General features: G+C 42.2%; 1 protein-coding gene across 1 annotated transcript; it reads right to left on the bottom strand.

The window, feature by feature from the left end:
- Nucleotides 1-15823: 15823 nt before the first annotated feature.
- On the bottom strand, nt 15824-22731 carry LOC139330553 (uncharacterized protein C1orf226-like). Its single transcript, XM_070961516.1, has 4 exons — nt 20896-22731; nt 20045-20241; nt 19666-19790; nt 15824-17063 (listed from the first exon to the last, which is right to left on the bottom strand). Exons 1-4 carry the CDS (start codon nt 20924-20926, stop codon nt 16406-16408), a joined length of 1011 nt encoding a protein of 336 aa, XP_070817617.1. The 5' UTR covers nt 20927-22731; the 3' UTR covers nt 15824-16405.
- Between the last annotated feature and the right edge of the window lie 348 nt (nt 22732-23079).

Genomic DNA, 23079 nt, shown 5'->3' with positions numbered 1-23079 from the left:
CTGATCCTGACACTGTGCAGCGGAGAGGCTGGCTGAGGTCAGCTTTCACCCTGTTCAGGAGCTGGACTCCTGTGGGAGTTTTCTTATGGAAGCAGAGCAGACCTGCATCGTAGTCCAGGACCAGTCTGAACCTGTGAGATGTCGAGCTGGAGGGACCTCCACCGCCTGCACCTGCATGGCCAAAGAGGAGGCACTGCCCCTCCAACACGCCATGATCCCAGTCTGTGTCCAAGTCTGCACTCACTGGATGATCGCTGAGGATAAAACTGATTCACAGATGAAGAACTGATTTGATACATGATGAAAAATACAAAGACTGTCATTATTATTGGATTTAGCTGAACGTGCTTTGCACCCGGGCAGGGGAAACACCAACACTCCTCTGTGTTTCTCCAGTGGTAACAGAGTATAATCATGACTTTAATAAAGCAATTGCTGTCTAATTGGTGATTTAATGAACTGTAATCAAGTAACATATACTTTAATATGCTACCTAACACTGATAATGACTATTCAATTGATCTACTCCAGCAAATTAATGGATGGCAAATAACAATTATGTTGATTAATCTTTTTTTTGTTTTGTTTAAATTCATTCATTCATTCATTCATCCATTCATTCTTGTAACTTGAATAACTTTGGCTTTATTGAGAGTTGGTTATTAAACTTCATCAGTTTTAAAGACATCACTTTTACCCAGCTAACTTCGTATGATGGACATTTGTCATGATTTTTGACCCTTTATAGACTTTACAAAAAAAAAGAATCAACTGGTAGAAAGAAGCGATGGAATAAACCAGTTGTGGAGCATTTTGATTTAATTGAGAGCAACTTTAAAAAGATGGCTGACGCTGATGGCTTTGAATTCCAGTGACAGTAAACTTTAGCTGTAGCCCCAGATATCACACAAAGTGACATTTCATTATCTCGATATAATAACAGATCATTTGAGTGTAAACACTTGGCTGATAGTGCTGTCCAGATGACTGCTGCATTCGTTAGCAGATATGTCTATGACAATATGCTCGTCTTCATAAAATGCTTGGATGGTATTCAGAGCCGCTGCAATTACTTTCATTAATCTGTCAAGTAGTTTCTCATTTGATTAATAGTCAAGAGTCCAAGGTGATGAATGCAACCTGTGTTTTGTCAAATCAACAGGACAAAAGCCAAAGATATTACAGATATTTTCTGTCTTCAAAGACTATGAAAAGGGAAAATATGGACATTCGCAAATCTAGAAGCAGTGACTTTTTGACATTTTTACTTCAGATTTACTTCAATGATTATCTGATTATCAAAACTTGACATTGGGTGAATGTGTTTGCTCCTCTCATATGAATTTCACTTTTCAAATTAATGTATTTTTTCCCGATATCAACAATTATTAATCAGTAGCAACCATAGCAACAAAACAAAACAAAACAAAACAAAACAAAACAAAACAAAACAAAACAAAACAAAACAAAACAAAACAAAAACTTGTGTACCAACAGTGTTAATCCACAAAAAACTGAACTACCTCCGGCTTCTGAAGTCAACTATAAGTACCATGTTATACCTCATGCTGTAAGTAGGCCAACTACAACATGTACACTAGCCTATAGGCTAATGGAAGTAGGCTAATAGGTATACAGCATGTTTCCAGACAAAACTCTTTTCCATGGACCTGTTTGTTCCAATAAAGTGAGAAAGCAAAAACACAAATGTAGCTAATCAGGTTTTTGTGTGTGTGTGTGTGTGTGTGTGTGTGTGTGTGTGTGTGTGTGTGTGTGTGTGTGTGTGTGTGTGTGTGAAAGTCTGTCTGTGTGGCCCAAAATAATAATAAATAAAACAAAATAACAACAACAACAACAATAAATATTATTATTATTATTATTATTTAGATCTGCTTGGTCGGTCACATGATCCAGAACGTGCCCTCACTCTGCCCTGACATGCCCAGACGTGTCCTGCTGCTGATCGCTGAGCTGCTGACAGCCACTGCTAGTCTCGCGAAATTGAAGGAGACCCGAGGGAGTAAACAATTGGTCCGGTGAATAGGTTTTGCAGCGTATTCGTTTGTGCACGGTGTATTCCTGCAAGATGACTGACGTGAAGTGAGCAATGAGCATCCTCTGTGTCGTCCAACTCTGCACACTCACCTCTCACAAGTTATAACCGCAAGTTAACCTCACACAGCAAGTATGTCAGGCTTTTTTGTTTGTTTGTTTATTTGTTTGTTTGTTTGTGTATGTTTCTCTTGTCATGGGCAAAGTGCGTTAGAGAGATATCATGTGTTATTTTACTGTCAAGCTGTTTTTTCCTATGTTTCTAGAGGCAATGAGGCATAGACTATGTTATTTTACTGAAACTATGCAATATGCATATTCACATAAGTTTGGACTATTACAGTATAAACACAACAATAATAGAAGAATTTGAATTTTGATTTTCTCAGCCTCTCATTTAAACATATCAGTACTTGTTTGTTTATAACATTTACACACAAATTAAATATAATATGCATACAAATGATATATCTTTTAGAACCTTGCTGTCAAAGTCGATAGTAAAAGTGAATAAAAACACAAAAATATTTAAATACATGATTTCTATATCATTTAATTATTTTTTTACTTTATTAATTTAGCAGTAGGAATAATAAAGGGCAGATTATGAATGGATTAAATTTGTGGCTATACAGTACAATTTTTGAAAAGGTATGAAATACCAACCCCTCAACAGAAGCTGTTTAATGTACCCCATCAGGTAACACAGAGGCTAATTTTGCTTTGCACTGGCCTTTAACAAATATATGAGGTGTGGACAATGATATGGTATGTTGTGATTCCATGTTACATTCTCTATGAATATGGGTTGCTACCATTCAACCGGTTATATTGCAAGGTATGTTTCTGTATGGTCTTTCAAATTCGTGCTCCATGTGCCCCCTTTTAACTTTGAGCACCTGCCTCTCCAAAGGTCTCTGCACGGCCCTGTCTCAACCCCTCCAGTGTTGGTAAGCACAGCTGATTTATAAAGTATGACTGAAGTCATCTCTCCATCTTCCCCCAAACTGCCGGCTTTGTTGCTCAGTAGGTCAGACTGTACCCATAATATCAGAAAGCTCTATGTACCTGTTAGGTAAGAGATGCCTACAGTATCACTTCTTTTTAAGTTCCCAGACTGGTGCCTTCTTTATACTGAACTTCACATCTTGTTCCCTTGTCGGTACACACTGTACTGGTACACTGTTAGATTGGGAAGTCAACTGGGAAGAATGATGCTGAACATTGCAGGTTGGATTCTAAAGAGTCACCCAGATGCCAACAAGCCAAACAAACAAACAAACAAACAAACAAACAGACAGACAGACAGACAGACAGACAGACAGACAGACAGACAGACAGACAGACAGACAGACAGACAAACAAAGCATCTTCCAGTTGTAGTAGGTCAACATGGATACGTGTTTTTATTTAAGCTTTTTCCCCTCCAAACAATTCATCAGCAACATACAGATAATGTTCAAGGATTTCTAAGGAGGAGAAATCAAATAAACACAAGAAGAATTGTCTTAGTTAAACAAATACCATTGACGTTCATTTATTTAATAACAAATATTAATACCCCAAAATGCATGACCCTGATTACTTAATGACAACAACAGCTGATGAATGAATGCAAGCAGATTTACAGCAATAACATTAGTCATCAGTGAGGTTTATGGAGAATAGTGGAAGCGATCCATGTGTAGTTGGATGACTCCTCATTCTCAAAATGCATGTTTTTGTGGATCAGCGGGTCATGTCGTTGAAGATGTAATGAGTGCAGTTGCCCACTAGATGGAGTTGTTTCACCTAGTATGATCTCGGCTGAGCAGAAAACGTTTTCTTAGTGTTACAGATGAAGGTGTTCATAGGCTTACAGGAAACAGGTGAAGCAACAAATAACAGCCTAGAAACTCTTCATTTCAAATGACCGAAGGACATGTAATAAACAGAGGGTGGTGAGGTAAGCAGGCATGAATCACATGCATCCATAGTCAGGATGAAAAGGGACACGATGCTGCAGTGTGGTGATCCGTGTTGCGAGCCCAGCTGAAGAATGTGTCCACTTCACTGACCTCAGACCAGCATGTCACATTACTGTGACTACATGGAAGCTACATTTCAGACACTGATGTTCAGCTATGAAATGTCTCTTTGGAATGTATAGATACACATTTCAGTTACTTTGAATAGAACTTTTTGAAACAGTTATTAGAGATTGTTTAAGCAAGAAAAAAGAGACCGTAAAAGTGACAGACACAAAATATGAGCCTGAAAAACATGTCCAGAGTCATGCTAAAGCTCTGTGAGGCCGTAGTGTGGCACAGCAGTGCTTTGAGCTAAATGCTAACATCTGTAATAAACACCAAGTACAGCTGAGCCTGATGGGAGCGTCATCACTTCTGCAGCTGTTTCATCATAAATCAAACTATTGGACAAAAAAGGTCCTACAATTCATCCTGAGTGGAACATAAGTGTCTGAACTGAATTTCATGGCAATCCATCCAGTAGTTTTAGAGACATTTCACTCATTCAAAAGTGCCATCTTCATGGTGGCACAAGAGGAAAACATCAGAGGGTAACCAGCCTGACCTGCCACTGGTGGACTATTTCAGGCGGCGTCCTCCTCTCCCTCTATCAACTGCTACTGTTTTCAAAAACCCAGTTGCTACGTGAAACAACAACAACCTCTAGCGAGCAACTTACACGCTGAATAACAATCGACTCCCTGAGCACTGTTTTGCAAGGGCCCAGCTGCTGCATCCTGCGCTTAACACCACCCTAGATGATTGTGATAGGCGTAAAAAAACAAGAGATGTTATGATTGTGGTGACGCTGCTGGAAAAGTCAGGAGATCCCAAAAATGAGTGGGATTAATCCTCTGTGGAACAAGAATATCTGGACAAAGTTTTGTGGTTATCCATCCAGTAGATAGCCTGGACCAAAGTATTTGACTTCTCTGAGACTTTGCTGAAGCTGCTCCAGAGTCAAGGAGCAACACATTTCAGCAGATGAGTTAAAGTTACACCTCTGCACTTCCAGCTGCATTTAGAGATATGGCTGCTTTGGATCGTGAAGTGCAGGTTGGGGGTTAGGGGCTGCCAGGCAGCATTGGGCCGTTGTTGATCATCTGTAGAACCACTAAATGAGATCAGCAGCTGCGTATGTGAGTTTGTTCTGGTTGACCTTTTCAACCACGAGCAGACAGGTAAAAATACGAGGTCAGCTCTGTGTTGTGCAGCATTAACATCTGATTTCCTCCGTGTTGAAAACAGAAAGTGCTCTGTGCTCTCTGGAAGCTGCCCAGAGGTGTGTGAATGTATTAACCGACTCTGCTGCTTTTTTGTTTTGTTTTTTTGTGAGGCGCTTGATTATTTTTACTCAGTTCCTGGGGGAACTCAGTCTAATGGAAACGAAAAAATTATGCAATGCTAATGCAGGCATAATATCTAACCTTATTTTTAAATAAGTACGAAAAAAAAGCCTCTTTCCCGCAGTAGCAACTTGACTCCAAGTAAGATTTTGATTTGCAATGGAAACAAATGAAACGATTATACCTTCCTGACAGGTTTCTGTTTCTTTGCCCTGAAGAAAAATACATTCTAAAAACTCAACAGAGCATTTTTTGGCTTGTTAAAATAACTGTTTTTGCAGTAAAGCCCCCAGTAGCCTGTTTCACTGCATACACAGACTAACTGTCCGATTGTCTGTCTGCATCCCACCACTCCCATCCTGTTTAGAGGGCTGGACAGCCTCCTCCCACAACGAAGGCCCTGTCTGGGCTTTGAGCGGCTGCAATAGCACCCAACCTGACGGATGGATGGATGGATGGATGGATGGATGGATGGATGGATGGATGGATGGATGGATGGATGATGTAAAGACAGGAGAGGCTGTAAATTCGATGGACACAGCAAACCCTTTTTTCCTGCAGACTGACGTTCTGTCTTTTGGTCAGTCATGAGTGAAGAAAAAAGGAAAGTCAAAGTCAGGCAGGAGCAGACATTTGGGCTGTGAGAGACAGCAGCAATTACCGTCTGAGATGTCATCAGCCCAGAGAGAGACAGACGAACAGGACGAGAGGAGCAGGAAGAGGAAGAAGAAAGGCAAGGAAGGGAAACCCAAAGGGACTTGTGACACGTCCTGTGGATCTGAGCCAAGGGGAAACAAAGGCAGCAACACAAAAATAAAACAAAGCTACTTTTTCCCTCCCTGAAATTCTCATTTAAAGGGGACTCAGGTCTTGCTCTGGATTAATAACTGTAAAGGAATAAGCTCATTGGAGGCGTCCATGTCATGCCAGTGGTACTTTGAATTCTAGTTTTCTTCGGTTGCTTTTTCTCATTTCAGAGGGACGGACGCCTTCAGAACATGCACAGTGGGCCTCAGAGAAGCTTTACTGTGCTGAATTTGAAACGCCGGCAAAGGATTCACCAAACTGTCACTCTACAAGTTTCTTCAGCTGAACTAAAAAGAAAAAAGTCTCCTAAAATATAAACTTTTTTTTATCCTGACACCAAGTTTCAAATGTGATTGTTTGAATGGACGTTAAATTAAATGTAATTTAATGCAATTAATCATACAGAAGTGGATATCCTGACGATTTGTTGCAATAGATCACTTATCAATGGAGGACAAGGTTGGATGCATTCATATCAAAGCTGGTCTTTAAAGTTTGTATTTACTCATACTTAGATCCATTTCTGACAAGGCAGCATGAAGCACTTTAATGTTCCTGTAATAGACAGATTTAGAGCCGCTGTTCTGTTTTAACAAACTCCTGACAACCAATCAAAATCAGGTATTTTCTGTTAATATGTCAGAAGTGATTATGGGGGCTGACAGGTGCGTTCACTGTGTGCGGAAAAGAACAAACAGTGGAGTTCATGTTTGGCTGTTTCGACTCTTCCTCTCATTGTGTTAATGGTTGATACAAAGTGAACTGATTTACAGCGGCAGGAAAACTTTGAGAAGCGCTGATTTACAGCTTAATGTGGCTTTTACACTGGCGCAGTTCCACTGAATTACAGCACAAGTCAATAAACATTAACTTCCTTCCGCAAAGAGGACGAAGCCCCTTCAGGTTAGACTGACTGAACATGCTGGAAGAAATATTTTCACAGCCCATCCATCAATCATGTGTCGTTACCAGAACTCCCAAACTCACATTTAAATGTCATAGAGAGACGCTTATCAACAGAACTAGTTTTTATACAGAAATAAAGCACAGTCCATTATAGATGACGGTGATGTGATTTATAGGCATGCCTCCCTTTTATCATCTGCTCTTAGGTTTATTAGCACTGATGTTTATGGCACTCATCATTTCACCTTAAATGAAAAAGTTGGGTGGCCTCCTCTGTCTGTGAGACGTGATAGGCATATGTATTGGTTTATCTTTAAGTCTCTTATTATCTGTGCTGGTTTGGCCCTCTGGACCACATCAGACTCGGGCTAAGTCCCTCGAGCTTGCACTGACCTTGGAAGACCTGCTTTTAGTTACTCTGCCCCGACTTCCTGGAACTCTTTACAAAGCACCCTAAAGACGAACACCTTGGTACTCCTTGGTGAATTGAATCCATGATCATGAACTATTATCTTTTGATTGAATTGTTTTTATTATACTATACTTTTTTTTTTTTTTACAATAGTTGTTTTATTTTAATATTTTGTATCTTATGGGTCATTTTAAACTGCCACTCCACATCGCTGTAAATACGGGCCTGTCCTCCATCATTTCCCAGTTGAAATAAAGGTTTGAACTCTTGAAACTTTGGTAGAACACTTGTTGTGAAGTGTTTTGTGCTGTGGCTGGCAGCAGCAGCCTTAATGATTACATTTTGGTATTGCTGTGTGGATGAGGCTGTTTCGCAGCTTTGTGGCGCTCGATGGACTCAACAGAGTCCTTTCAGGCTGTCTCTCTTGCGTGCACACACCCACACAAGGCCATAATCTTTCCCCATGCTGATCAATAAAGCTGATAAGAACTCCGTCCTGCCAGCTGGCAGTGACGAATGCTCCCCAGCAGAATCCTGAGGGGCGAGAGAGCTGCCTGCCAATGAGAGAGAGAGAGGATAACAAACCATGGTGGGGGTCTGGGTGGTGGTGGCACCACAAATTGAGAAAATAATCTACACCCTATGACGACCAAGTGCTTGTGTGGAGAGCAGTCTTTGAAAACTGAAAACTCAGACAGGAGACTGACTTAGACGCAGCAAACACCCACAATTCATCAAAGTTTACAATGAGAAGCTGACATTATCTGTTTCCATCAATCCATGACGTTTGTCCTCTAGCTCTGTTGTTGTTGTTTTCAGATGGTGTTTTTCTGTTCCTTCCTTTTGGACTCGTGTAAGAATAATTAAGTTTAATGAAACCTTTGGTGGGGCTGCACAGTGGCGCAGCAGGTAGTGTGCGTGCCTCACAGCAAAAAGGTTGCCAGTTCAATTCCCAGGTCGAGCCTTCTCTCCAGGCACTCTGGCTTCCTCCCACAGACCAAAAACATGCTCATTAGGTTAATTGGTGACTCTAAATTGTCCGTAGGTGTGAGTGTGAATGGTTGTTTGTTTGTGCCCTGCGATCGACTGGTGACCGGTTCAGGGTACACCCTGCCTCTCGCCTGTTGACAGCTGGGATAGGCTCCAGCAACCCCGAAAGGGATAGGCGGTATAGAAAATGGATGGATGGATGGAAACCTTTGGTCATGTTTCCATGTCATGTGGCCAAATATAATCTGACTTATAGCGCCCTCACCAGGTTGATTGGTGTAAAGCATGAAACCATCACACACCAGAGGTTGCGACACATGGTTCTTATGTAGAGAATAGTTCATTATTAGCAAGCATTTAACTGACAGATGTAACTGTGACATAGCTAATGAAACTACGTCACTATTACTAACACTATGGCTAACGTTAGCTTGCTAATATATGACTGATGTTGAGCAGTGATATAAGCATAGCTGACCTGATACTACTGTAATCAAAATGCTCTTTTAATAACAATAAAGTAGCAAGACTCTAAATTAGGCGGCACGGTGGTCCAGTGTGCGCGTGCCTCACAGCAAGAAGGTCGCCGGTTTGATCCCCGGGTCGGGCCTTTCTGTGTGAAGTTTGCATGTTCTTCCTGTGCATGTGTGGGTTCTCTCCGGGCACTCCGGCTTCCTCCCACAGACCAAAAACATGCTCATTAGGTTAATTGGTGACTTAAAATTGCCCCTAGGTGTGAGTGTGAGCGTGAATGGTTGTTTGTTTGTGCCCTGTGATCGACTGGCGACCGGTCCAGAGTGTACCCCGCCTCTCGCCCAGTGACAGCTGGGATAGGCTCTGGATGGATGGATGGATGGATGGATGGATGGATGGATGGATGGATGGATGGATGGACTCTAAATTACTTTTTGCAAAAATCCCCACACACCTCAAGTGACTAAATATTACACTGGATCACTGGATCAGAACAGACCAACTGCTGTAGATCGCTGCAGATTACGTAGCTAACAGAACGAGTTAAGTGACAGAATTAGCGCTAATGCTAGCTGGCTAATATTTGACAGGTTTGGACTGAACAGTAAAAGAGGGGTTTTATCTGACATTAATCTTGTCAATCATTGATCAAAATGTTACTTAATAATGATATAAACTAAAGTATTGTGTAAAAAAAAAACAAAAAACAAAAACAAACAATCAAATTACAAAATGTAATGCTAACAATGGTAGTTTCTCATTGTCAGCCAGCAACCCAAATAAGTAAAACTGGTTTGGTCAGATCTTAGGAAAGACTTTCCACATGAAGTTAGTGATACGAGCATGGTGCAATCCAGTCCAGAGGAGTAGAGGAGGGACGCCATCAGATTACACTGAGGAAGGTCTGTGTACAGGGAGGTCACAGGAAGTTATATCGTTGACTTCCTTATCTATATTTCCCGTCGTTCACATGCACAGCTCACATGTCTGGCATGTATGGATGGTTTTAGTAAAAGGAAGTGTTTGTAATCATGACACTGCTGTTCCCACCCTTCCATCAGCTCGACGTTCACTCTTCATCCGGCGGATCATGGTGATCCAGCTCGGTGAGCGGACTTTATTAATTTGTCGCCGTGTCTGGGTGGTGAGAAGCACGAGGAGAGGCAGCCAGCAGCCTGTGTTACTGCAGGCTGCCTCATAGAATAATAGAATGGATTAAATATACATTGCACAGATATTACAGCCTCAGGAACGACCTCACACTTGGTGTGGGGGCCCTATCTTTTTCAATCACAAAGAACATCTCATTATTCACTTTCTCCTTTCAGGTTGTCTCTGCTGGGTACAAATAACACTGTGAGAAAAATAACTACATCGTGGAACATAAGAATGTGCTCACACCTCACAAAGAAATCATCCAGGACCAGTCCGAGTGTTTCTGTGCCTTTGAAGAGAAACTCCACACTGGATCGTCGTTTGGAGGGAAGACGCTGCCGCGCTGATGTCTGTGGGTTGACAGTTTCAGGACCTCTGACTGCACTCCACATTAAAGCTGGGTGCAGTCAGGACTACGCCCAGCTGGGATGCGGTGCAGCTTCAAGTTCAAGGTGTTTCAAAGCAAACAAGAGCCAATTCTTCGCTGAGCTTGTGTGTAGAAGTGCAGCATGTGATTCTACAGAGCAGCTAACTAAACAACATCTGAATGTAAGCAATGGAAACATTCTATAGCCTGGAAGTCTGGTCCTGCTTTTGATCTTTTTCCTGAGTTCTGTTACGATCAAAGAACAGATATTCAGACATTTACTTTGCTGCTGTTCTTCTTCTCTAACATAAAATTGTCACTTTTGACTCCCATCAGTGCTGAATCATGATGGACCCAGGCTGTGGAGGTCATATTTGGGCTCGTATTTGGGGTCAACGTTAAAATCAATTTAATGTTGGCTAGAAAAAAAACAAAAACAAATAACAGACAGTGTGTACTGTTAAGGCTGAACAGAGCTGCCAGAGACTCTCTCAGTCACACTGTCCATTAGATATAATGGCTTTATTCTGTGCAATGATGGTCTCACACTATTAGACTGGGTGCAGTTACACTTTAAGGGTTTGTTGAACTGAGCAGAACACAAGCAATGCATCATACAGGAGCAGAATGCACTGATGAAAAGTGAAAATTTAAGAAGCGCAGAAATATGAAAAGTCAGGATAATAAGGCCGAGGGGCCCCTTCTCTGGCTTAAAGATGAACTCACAGATTTTACACATGAAGTTCAGATTGCGTGTCATGATTAGTACTACACAATGATGTCATCAGTTTTGTCTTGGTTTGGGTCTGGAGTCGGAAAGACATTTACTTTACTTTCAAAGATGCTACTGAGCAACATTATGTGAACTGAAGGAACCAGTGTTTCTGGAGCTTGACCCACACAAGGCACTAAAAGTTAGGACATCCTGCCTTCTGCTGCTTTGACTTAGACCTTCTTTCTTTTTTATCTGCCTCTTGAAAGTCTCTCAGACTTTCACACCAAAAGTCTACTAAACTGCTTGAGTATCCCTTTAAGCTTCTGCTCCACTCTAATAATTTAATTCACTTTTACACCAAAGTGTTGCCAAAGAATTCACTCCTCGTATGTGGTTCTGTCGGGTTTTGGGGGACTGAGCTTTAGTTTCTTGCTTTGAAACTGTTTGGTGAGGCTTAGGGGATTAACCCTGATGGCATTTGCTGCAAAACTTTTCAAATTTTCAATGAGATGTTTACGTCTTTCACACAAATTAGCCAAGAAACTCATATTTGGACATGCAATGAAGAAAGTTGTTTAAACGATGTTAGGCTGTGTGTATTTCATCCAGCCTGCTAACTGTCCCAACACTTGAGGATTCATTATGCATGGAGGCCTAGATTCCTTTGTAGAGCATGAATAAATGCATCATGCTTAAATTATTAAACAGTGACATGACCTGTGTGTCTGAGCTGATTGGCTGTTTACACCGCTGATGTGGAAGTTCGGCAAATAAGCCGCCTCATCCCGCAGTCATCTCCATTCTTGGAGTCGTCCTCCGTCGTATTCCTGACAGGCTTCGACTCATCTCAACATCTCAACACAGCAGCAAACACGAGGCCGGCGACACACAGAGACGCCAAGAGGAAGACCACGATTTCCACGAATTAGGACAAACAAAGATGAATTAAACATCAGAGCTGCGTCGTCTCCTGAATTCCTGCCACCGCCGTCTCTAAAAACACACAATCTACCAAACAGAGAAGGACACACAAGGCCTGTCTCTGCTGAAGACTGACACAGATTCGCAGGAAAAAACTGCTAAGACTGAGTGGGACATCAGCTCCGTCAAAACAGGAAGTTTGCTGGCAGGGCTGAGTGGGAGGCCGGCTGCCATCGACGCAGGACTGAGACGAAGGAAAGACATAAAAGACAGGATGTGCCCAGAATAAATGACGAGAGAAAGAAGTCACACACAACAAAACAAGAGGGTCATGATTAGGTCTATTTCCAGATTTTTAAAAAAGATTACAGTCATTACAGGAGTTACTGCATCCCCACTTTAAAAAAAGATACATTAGGAAAAAAGGCAAAATCATTCGTTTTGATTTTCGTAGCACACTTAATTACATACAAAAAGATTTCATTTCATTTGCAACAATTTTCAGATATAATTGATAAAAGGAGCCCCAGGTCCAAGGTTTGCCTGCACGCTCCATTTATGACATGTTTTTCAAAAAATAAGCAGCACTTAGCTTCCTTCATTCATCATCATTGCTGAAATTATGTCAACTAGCAAAAACAAAACAAGATTGAACAACATAAAAATAAAAAGAACGATCATTTTTTTCTTTAAGCAAATTCTGCGGCTGCTAAATAACACAGATGACTAGATTCTACGGCTGAATATCAAAACAGATCACCTTCCTTCATTTGTTAGAGCAACAACCAATTTGCATATTCACAGATATTTTAAGTGATAGAATGTTTTCATAAAATGTTCCTTCATCAGAAAATACACCAGAAATCTGCTTTAGTGGTTTTAATGGGAGCAAGGTGACAGGATTGAGCTGATCCGAAGGTCTTAAAATGCATTTAGCTCCTTTTCTCACACATTTTGTTAAAAGAAAAGACACAACGGCATTGAGACACTGTGACGCTCTCTGAGCAACCAATCATCATCCTGCTTTTACCTCATGAACACGAGCTGTCAGTCCGATCGTTTGTGTCTGGTTTTGATCAAACCTCAGTGTCGCTTTTAAAGACGCCGTACTTCAGATTCAGAGGCAGACAGATGGCAAGGTGCGACAGCTTTAAGGCCATGAAACATCTGTTCTAGAGAAACACAAAATATTCTGCCAAAGGAAATAACTTTTTCTTTAACTGTGATTGTTGCAGGATATTTCCCCACTCTTTCCTACACTTGTCCCTTAATCTTAAATGGTCAGTTCACCCAAACATCAAAACACTTTCCCCTTTACATGCTGTCTCGTGTCTGCCACATCAATACAGTGGAGATAACTTTGCGCCGCTCAAACTCAGCAGCAGCAGCACGAGTCTCTACAAACCATGTCCCTGTGCTCTGAACGAGCCACAGCCCTGACGGTACACAGGTTTTATCGAGGACTTTAAGCTGAAGATAAAAAAACAATAAAAAGCCTCCTCAGAGTTCTGTGGATTGGCAGATAAAACTAATTGGGTAGATTATTTTTTGTAATTTGCTTTGGCTTGTGGGCGAATCAGCTATTCTGTTACAGTTTTAAAATAAATGGGGATCTTTCAGGACACTTTAAAAATGTAAGAGACACTCTGAGAGGGACAAAGCTTCCTCTCTCTAACAGCGTCCAGCTCCACATTCCTCTCATTCTGCTGGGCACGACCTGACCACAGCTACAGCTCCAGCTCTGTGTCCGTCTCGTCTCGTCTTCTGGGAATTCTTTGCTATTTTTCCAGCTTCAGGAAATCCCTGTAGGGACACAGCAGCCACTTACAGCGGGCCCTTCAGGACCTCACAGACACAAGGGTCGTTTCTAGGGTCGGGATCTGGAATCTGTATGCTCTGATTTCCATGTGTGTGCAGAGTGAATCTTAATCCAGCTGCACACGTCTATGTACAGGAGCTCAGATAAGAGTGACAGAAAAAACACACTTGCACTGCAGCTTGATTCATCTCTTACAGAGACACAGATGAGGCTGACACAGACTCACTGAACATCTCATGATCCCACAGCAGGATATTTGCTGTTTTACCTTTAACCAGCTGACCCTGAGTCAGTCCCTCATTGGTCAGTCAGAAAAGCTGGGTTGCTATGAAGCGTTTCTACTGCTTTGACTTTGGTCTTCACGTTTTCATTAGTAGATGAAGAGGAAATAAAGGAGAAAAGTATCTTTCGTATGAATTATTGCTCACAAAAATCAAAAATTCACTGGAGACAAACTCTCAGAGCGATCACACAATATGACAAAAACAACCTGTCTGACTGAGCCGCTAATGTGTGTCTTTGGTCTGTCACTTAATGATCTGCTAGAATAAAATACACCTCTTTCATCTCTTTCTGTTGACAGCTCATTATCTCGTCTCTCTTTGCTCAAAAACTACTTTTCACCAGCCCGCCCTCCACATGCCGCTCGTCCGTCCACTTATCCGTCCGTCCACCTCAGCTCTGTCAGGTGTTTGTGGGGTAAAATCTTTTCAGTTCAGCCAGTTCACAAGACAATTTCTGCCAGTAGCCAGGCAACCTGGAAACCATTCTTCCAGCAGACCAGAGATGGACCCATAAACTGCTCAATGTCTTCTCTGCTGGTTTTTGTTCATTAAAGGTGAGGCAATTTTCACTGGAGCACTGGGCCAATAAAAATAAATTAAATCACAGCATCTGGGGCGAAAAGGTTGAGCTTCACCAACACTGTTTCAGAATTAATATGAGGTATTACCTGTTTTTCATGGGGACTTTCTGTCCCAGCACTATGTCTCTCGCTGCCAGAGGACACTGTCTCACTCTGAATTGGGTCTTCCGGTGGAGACTGTTCAGATTATGCTTCCAGCAACAAAAAGTGACAACAAAAATGGTTTGCAGAGGCAAAATAACTGCTGTTTCTGCAAAAAAAGTACTAAAAACATAACTATAATTTGGTTTACGGCTGAATTTTTCACTGTTTATATCATCTTTTCATAAATGATCGTAAGATCCCACATTCTCTTTTGGATTCTGGTCAATATTCCTGGCCAGTGTAGGAGGGGACAACTTCTAAAACTCCTACTGGACCAAAGATGGGTCAGAAATAATTTCATATGGATGAAGCTGAGGGTCAAAAGGCTTCCAGTCCTGGTCAAACTCTGGCAGAAAGTGCTGCTCCGCATTTTGTATCAGCTGAACTGAACGTGAACTCTCCCCCAAACCTCTCCATCTCTAACACATCCACATTCATTCAGCCTCATTCCTCTCCGTTCCTTTGTCTCCTCCTCAGTCTGCATCCAGTCCTCAACCAAGCAGGAAATGCAATTACACTGATGGAGATTCTGCTAAAACGTCCTTATTCTAGTGATACTGAGTGTAAATGATATTGCTGTAAAACTCATTTAAGTTGCAGGTTGTGATTGGTTTCATCATAGCAGCTTTTGCATAACATGGACTTACAGTATGAGCATCATGAGACAAAAGTCCCTTTAAATGGTTGTAAAAATGTCAGAAAAGCCTTCTTGAAACGAATAGCTTGATAATATATGAAGTTAACACTGATAAACAACAGTTCAAGCCTTACTTTTGAAAAGAAGTAAAGTAATGATGTTTTACTTTTTCAGGAAACTGTTACCGCTATGAAGTTGTTTTTACAATCGCCAGTAATTCTTTAACAGGATTTTTACATTTTCAGCCCATTTAAAGGGATATCGCATGACATTAATTACATTTGTTATTACACTATCTGGTATTATTGCATTCCAAAGGCAGACATGATGTTGTAAGAGCTAAAACATGTCAGTATGCGGTGCTAACATTCTGTGCTTTAATGTGTTGTCATGTTGAAATTCTAACTCTCTGCATCAGAATGAATTCCTCACCTCCAGCCCATTTCACCTCACCACCATCCTGTGCTGGTCAGCTTAGTGTTCGTATGATTAGGAAGAGGCTGGCAGTGTCTGACTGACATTAGATCGGCCATGTTGACTGAAATCACCATGATCTCAAAACTCAACTAAAAAGTTGCTAAAAAGTTCAAAAGCATCAGATCCAGCCCTGGAAGCACTTTTTCCCTTTTCCTCAAGCAAACCCTGCAGCAGGGCGAGTTCTGTATTTCAAAGTGGCAGTGAATATTTGATCCGCAGTACTTACTGCAGTCTGAATTAACTCATGAGCCTCTGGAGTCGAAATTAAGAGAGAGACTTTTTGAGACATACTGAACCTGGCTCTGCTCCTTACTCAAACGACAGCAGGTCTGGGTGGGGCTCTGAGTCTTCAGGACTCACTCCACCTTTACTGCAGGGGGTGCCATTCCCCAGCAGGACCTCCTCGCCGAGGCTAATGCGGCAGGGAGTTTTCCCCGAGCAGGGGGTGGAGGCCAGCCGGGAGTCTGGCCCTGACACCTTCTGCCAGACGTCGCAGGGCTTCGCTCTGGGCTCCAGCTGTGGCGGATCTTTGTTGATGAGGTCTGGTACAGAGAGCTGAAGCTGGGGCTGATTCTCCTCCTCGCCTCCTTTAGTGCTCCTGTTTTCCACGCCATCTTCTTCTCCTCCTATCACTCCGTCAACTTTGCCGTTGCCTCCTGTCGTCTCCCCATCAGCAGCGACTTTGCTCTCCTCTGGGTCCAGCGGCAATGCGATCTCCTCTGCCGCCTCCTCCTGCTTCTCGCCCTGCTGCTGCTGATCCTCGCTGCTCCTCAGCTCCTCCTTGGCAATGAGGGGAGCCTTGTCAGGAGAAGAGAGGAAGGAGGAAGAGTCAGCAGTGTCCGGAGAGGAGACCACAGGGTCAGATGAGATCATCATGTCCTGGGTGGTCTTCAGCGCCCGAGGGAGCCGCTTCTTCCCAGACGGGGGCGGCGGGTCGAGCCGAGGGAAGGAGTCGAGGGAGATGTGACTGGAAGAGAGGAGAAAAGGGAGGGTGGGGAGTGATGGAGAAAGGAGGGGAGGGTGAGAGACATGGCAGCTTGAAAGATACTGCTACACATGCTGCCTTCAAACGCTGCGAGCTTGTATGTTCAGTATGGAGAGTCGAGTAAAGTGTTCACTTTGAACAGTTGTGAGTTTGCTGCTCTCTGTGAAATCGACTTTGTCGCACGGCGTGATGTGCACATTGATACCACTCTCACGTTTGTATGTTAAACATTGAGCTGAAGCCAGAGGACGGTTAGCTTAGCTGAGCATAAAGACTGGAAACAGGGGTTACCTGCTAGCTACGGACATGAGAGTGATATTGAGATGCCATATTACTCCTTACAAGAAAGCAATTATGTGTGTTTCCCAAAATACTTACTGTTTATTCTGGATGCGTTATGACAGCGACTCATATTGGATGACATGTTTGACGTGAGCAGATAAATGTAGATGACATGCATTAGGTATGAGCAAATCATGAGTACATTGAGCGTGCTCTGAATGTCAAAAGTAACTGCAGTGACTCCAGCGGCCAAATCTGAGTGCATCAGGGTCTGTAAAGCTAGAGTTATTCTCCTCCAGACACGCCTAAACACATTTAGAAACACATACACAGTGTATGCACGCAAGTATGACACAGCACAGAAACCTCTGCCGGCGACACAACCACTGTTAACTTTGTAAAATTTAAGCCGAAAGCTGATTGGTTGAATCAAACCAGACATTAGAAACTGTTGTCAGCCTGAGCTGTAGCCGTTTCTAATTACATACTGTAGGTGCAATAGCATCAAATCTGGCAGGATGTCTAACAGTTTGGGCTTGTTGCTGTAAATGGAGCATATGTGTGTGGAGGAGGGTGGAGAGCGGCTCTTCATTGTGCACTTGAAGTGTTTACAAAGACATAGTAATTTCTCAAGCTGTTCCCCACAAGGACAGAAAATTACCATGGTTACTACATCCCATGGTGATAAGGAAGAACTTATTATTACCGGTGCGAGCAGAGCTCACGGGGACGATGGAAGACAAGTCAACGAGTACGGACAACTTCTTATCATCCAAGTACATCTACCCAAGTACTGTACTTTAGTACAGATTTGAGGTATTTGTCTTTACAGGTCACCTTCTACTTCTACGCTTTGGGCTCTTCTCACTATTTTCAATATTTTTACAAACCAAACAATGAAAAAGTGAATGGAGAAAATAATCAGCTGGTGAACCCAAAAGTAAAGTAATCACTAGTTCACCTCAAACAGTGAAACGCTGCTTTTACATGAAAGCATAAGTCACAATAATCTAATGATAGGATATATGATAGTCTAACAGTCACAGCGGACATTTTTCTACACTGAGGACTTTTACATTTCCCTGCTTATACTTCCACACTTTCACTGAGGTAAGCTTTTCAATGCTGTACTTCTACTTGAAACAAAGTATTTGAATAGTGTGGTATCAGTACTTTCTGATCAGTTTCCTGAAGCGTATGGGTTCATCTTTACACCCTAGTCTGTAGATAATGGCATTAACTATCCAAATAGTGGAATAATAAATAAAATAATGAATTTCACTTTCACTTCCAGAGGGACCGTTAAGAAAACGACATTTGTCCTAATTAGCATATGAATACATGAGTTATTTCCAAAAACCTGCTATGTGAGGTCAAAATGACCTTCTTTGAACACCAAAGTCTAATCACTTCATCTAACTGAGTTCAGTGAACAGTTGTGCCAGATGTAATGAAATTCTCCAGGTGTTCCTGAGATATTGCACTGAATTGGACGGACTTGAGCTCACAGTGACTTTGACCTTTGACCACAAATCCAGGTTTCAATAATGGGCAGGCGGCCAGTTATTAGATGAATAAAACTCTTGGCTCCACCTGTTCAGATGAGTCGGGGGTCTGGCAAAATCTTTGCACATCATCGATTGTAAATGAAGCTAAATCTATTCACAGTCCAGAAAAAGGAGACAAATGGGGGCAGAGCTGCTGAAAAATGACTTCTGCTTGACTGATCTTCATTTGGACAGACAACAGATCAATTTTCCTGGAACAAATCCCAAATACAGACACACGGAAACGACCTGGCTGGAAAGCACGAGTGTGTGTATGGAAGCAGGTAAAGAATACACAAGAAGCTGGAAAGTTCTGCCTTATTAACTTCCAGGCGTCTCAGAGGGACCCTTGATGGTAATTTAAAACCACATCTCACAGGAGAAATCTGAAATCGTTCACCGTTTCTGACCAAGAACATAATTTACTCTAATACACATCTCTCTGGATGGTAATTTCATAGAATAATATCATGTCTTTAACTGGTGTTATCATTAAATTGAATGTGTGGCCTTGGAAAATGTTGTGATTTTCACATATTCTTTCTAAAAATGAACATATACAGTACAAAAGCATTGACAAAAGCACCCATTTAATCAGAGAGGTCAAAGTCAGTGAGTGGGCTTAAACCACCAACCTTTGAAACACGAGTCTGCAAATTTATTTGAAAGGGTGAAATGCATGACTATGATTATAATTAAGTACTTTCCTCACCACACAAATATTAAGGAAAATTGCTGTGTGTGTATGTGTGTACCTATTTGCAGTGGTCTGGTTGAATTGGTCCATACAGCTCCACACGGCACCAACGTTCTTGTTGACCTCAGTGACCCCAATGTCCCCGAGGTGGCTGGGCTCTTTTCTTCTTAACAAGTCATTGACCTGAAAGAAAGAAAGAAAGAAAGAAAGAAAGAAAGAAAGAAAGAAAGAAAGAAAGAAAGAAAGAAAGAAAGAAAGCAGGACAGGAAGAGGAAGGAGATGCAAAGAGAATGAAAAGCACTTTTTAAGTCAAAAGACATTCAGCTGCACTGATGCAGCAATGAAGTGATGAAACTGACTCTACAACCCAACTCTGAAGAGATAAAGAAATACACGATGTGTGAACCTGCAGGACTTAATGCCTGTGCTGTGCTTACCTTCGCGCCGACAGCTTTGCCCAGATTAATGGCATTTTTAAGCCTCTGCTGGCCTCCGGAGGAAGGAGAGTCGACGGAGCTGGACCCCAGGTTAGGATTAGCCGATGCTGGGGAGCGTCGGGCCGAGGCCTGGCCCGGCCTGGAGGTCTGAGGACTCTGCTGCTGGGCAATGGAGTTCTCAAACATGCTTTGATCAACTGGGAGAAAAGAGATGACAGGAGAAAGACAGATAGGTGAACAGACAGCAGGAACCAAGAGAAGATGTGCTTTTAACAGCACATGTTGCAAAGCAGCAGACCCTTCAAGCTCTACACAATACACTTTAGATGTTGGCTTTAAGAATGAGATGCAATGACTCTTGAAGGGAAGTGAAAGGAATACTCCACTGAAAATGCAGGAGAGCTGTTGATTGGTTACTCTGTTTGTATTTCTTGTCACTTTTGGTCTCATTTGGAATTATCACCACTTATACTGCTGTGAATCCACAAACTGTCCTCCACAAAGGAGCAGTCTAATCATTTTCACCTCTCCAGCCCGGTGGAGTATTCCTTCAAGTGACCATGTCGCGTTCCTCCCGTGTCGCTCTGCAGCTTTGCACAAAACAAACTGATGTTGCATCATCACAGCATGATTCAAAGGTATTTCACGAGGAATGCATTCAACATATGAAGGCCAGATGGCAATGCAGCAACACTGTATGCACGTACACGGAAAAATAAAACAAAACACATGCACATAAATAGTAATAACACTAATGAAAACAAAGCAGAAATGGACCAAAATGCAGGAAAAGCAAAACATACACAGGGAGCTCAGGTGGCTGTCAATCCACATAAGACGTAAGATCTTACCTCTGAGAGAGAAATGTTTCTCGGAAGGCATTTAATGAGACATAGAAGTATCAAATTTCAGATCATTTCACCTCCAAAGATGCAGATTATCTGCTTAGACACAACAATGCTGCTGATGCATGTCTTCTACAAGAGGACAGTGAGAGGACTTAATGCGTAGCAGTGCAGCCTGGCTCTGATTACACACATCTGAAAGGTACAGGCAGGATAAATGGAGAGAAAATATCGCCCTTTGGAATCAGTTGGGAAGTCAAAATCAGTAACCTTGACTTTTCTTTGCACACAAAAGCATTTTACTTCCTCAGCCAATCAAAATATCTGCAGGAGCACATTAGCCAGAGGCCACAGGAAATGTGATCCAATATCACTGAATGAATCAACATGATACAGAGGGCATTCAGAGCAACTTCAAGGAGACAGAGAGAGATATGAGCGCAGCGGAGAGAGAGGTGTGTTTACTTTTGAGCATGCGGGCACGTATTCATAGGCGTCATCAAATCACAAATCAATTACTGCAGCAGAGAAGTGCAAAGTGAAATCACAGAGGATCTTAATAAGGAACAACAAACTATACAGTAGATTGTGTCTGTGCAGGTATGAGCTTGAATGCATTTAAGATTGGGGTGAAATGAATTTTGTGTACTCCGCTGTGGACTCTTGGTCATGCTGCAGCATCGGTGAGCATTTAGACGAAAACAACACTGAGTTAAAAACAAGATGCATCAGTGTGCAGGAAGAGTTGAGCTTTGTTTCAGGAGCGCTGTGCACTGACCTCAGTGCAGCTGCACCTTGTGTCACAGTACTGATGTTTATATGACCATGGGATAAGTGCTGTATTTAAAATGCAACGGATGGCATTAGTGTAGACCCAAGATGAATTATGAGCTAGCTAGCTAGCTGCAAGCTAGTGATCAGCATTGCTTGTAATACGAGTTGGCATCTTGCATGCATTACTGTAGTTAGAATTGGTTTGACTTCTTCTTGTCTACTGTGGTGAAACTTGATCAACTATTCAGCTGCCATGTCTTGTTTTGTCAATGACAGGACAGGATAAACTCTATGTCAATACCTTCTGCCTATTTGTTACTGTGATACAAAGGCACTTCATTTACATGCCTTAAGCCTTTGTTCAACATTCAGCCAAGGTCATTCAGGATGTACCGACTGTACATCAAGGTCATCCAGCGATCTCTGGATCGATAGTGACACATTGCACGGGCTATACAACATCCTTATTGATCCCACCATACAGAAAGGTCACATATTCCTCCCACTTCAAGCCCTAATGGAGAGGTAATGGATGGACTTTGTAATGCAGTACGCCCCTTGGAGGGCTTTGTGAAGGACATCAGAAAGGAGGATTTGTGCAGCGGGCCTGACAATGGTCTGAGGAAAGTGTATGTATAATTCAAAACATTTAATGTTTTGCAGCTTCTCTCTCAACCTGTCTTCCAGAAACTCATGCTGCCGAAAAGGTGAAACCTGCTGTTTGGAAATGAGCCCAGGTGTCTCAGTCTGGCTCATTTACACACAGATGTGATTTTTCATCACTATTTATGACCATTTCTCTGCTGGACTGTCCCTGAGCCAGCTCTGAAACTCTTTGCTCTTACGGTTCCTGTATACTCTAAAAGAATGCAAATTTGGCCATTCCTCAAAGGCTGTCAAATAAAGTGCTGTGTGCAAACGGCAGCGGAGGCACACTGACTGGAGGTCAGTTCATCCCCAGCAAAGTGAGTTACAGTGGAGGAAATGATGCTGGAAGTATACAACCAGTGAAATCTAAAACCAAAGACAACATGAGCGACACTGTTTCCAGGTTACAGCTGCAAATACAGGAGGAAGACCATGACTGACACATGTTTATGGTACCAGGTTTTTTTTTTTTAGGCTGATGATTTTTGGCATTTTGCCTTCATTTGACAGTAACGGTAGAGATGAAACTGAAGAGAGAGGAATGACATGCAACAACGGTCCCTGGCCAGGGTCTAACTGGGGATGTTGAGGTTATGTGAAAAAATGAACAGTCACAAAGTTTTTACATTTTGCTTTCAGGGAACTGATTTAAAGTCTGACAACATGCCATCGGTGGTGGTAGAAGCTGTGTAAATGCACACGACTAGGCTGTTGAAGACCATGTGAGAATTAAGTGCTTCAGTTTAACACAGCAGGCACTACAGGCTG

This window comes from Chaetodon trifascialis, chromosome 4 (genome assembly GCF_039877785.1).
Source record: "Chaetodon trifascialis isolate fChaTrf1 chromosome 4, fChaTrf1.hap1, whole genome shotgun sequence".
NCBI classification, from domain to species: Eukaryota; Metazoa; Chordata; class Actinopteri; order Chaetodontiformes; family Chaetodontidae; genus Chaetodon; species Chaetodon trifascialis.
The sequence above is the reverse complement of the archived record's forward strand: the minus strand, read 5'-3'. Positions and strand labels throughout refer to the sequence as shown.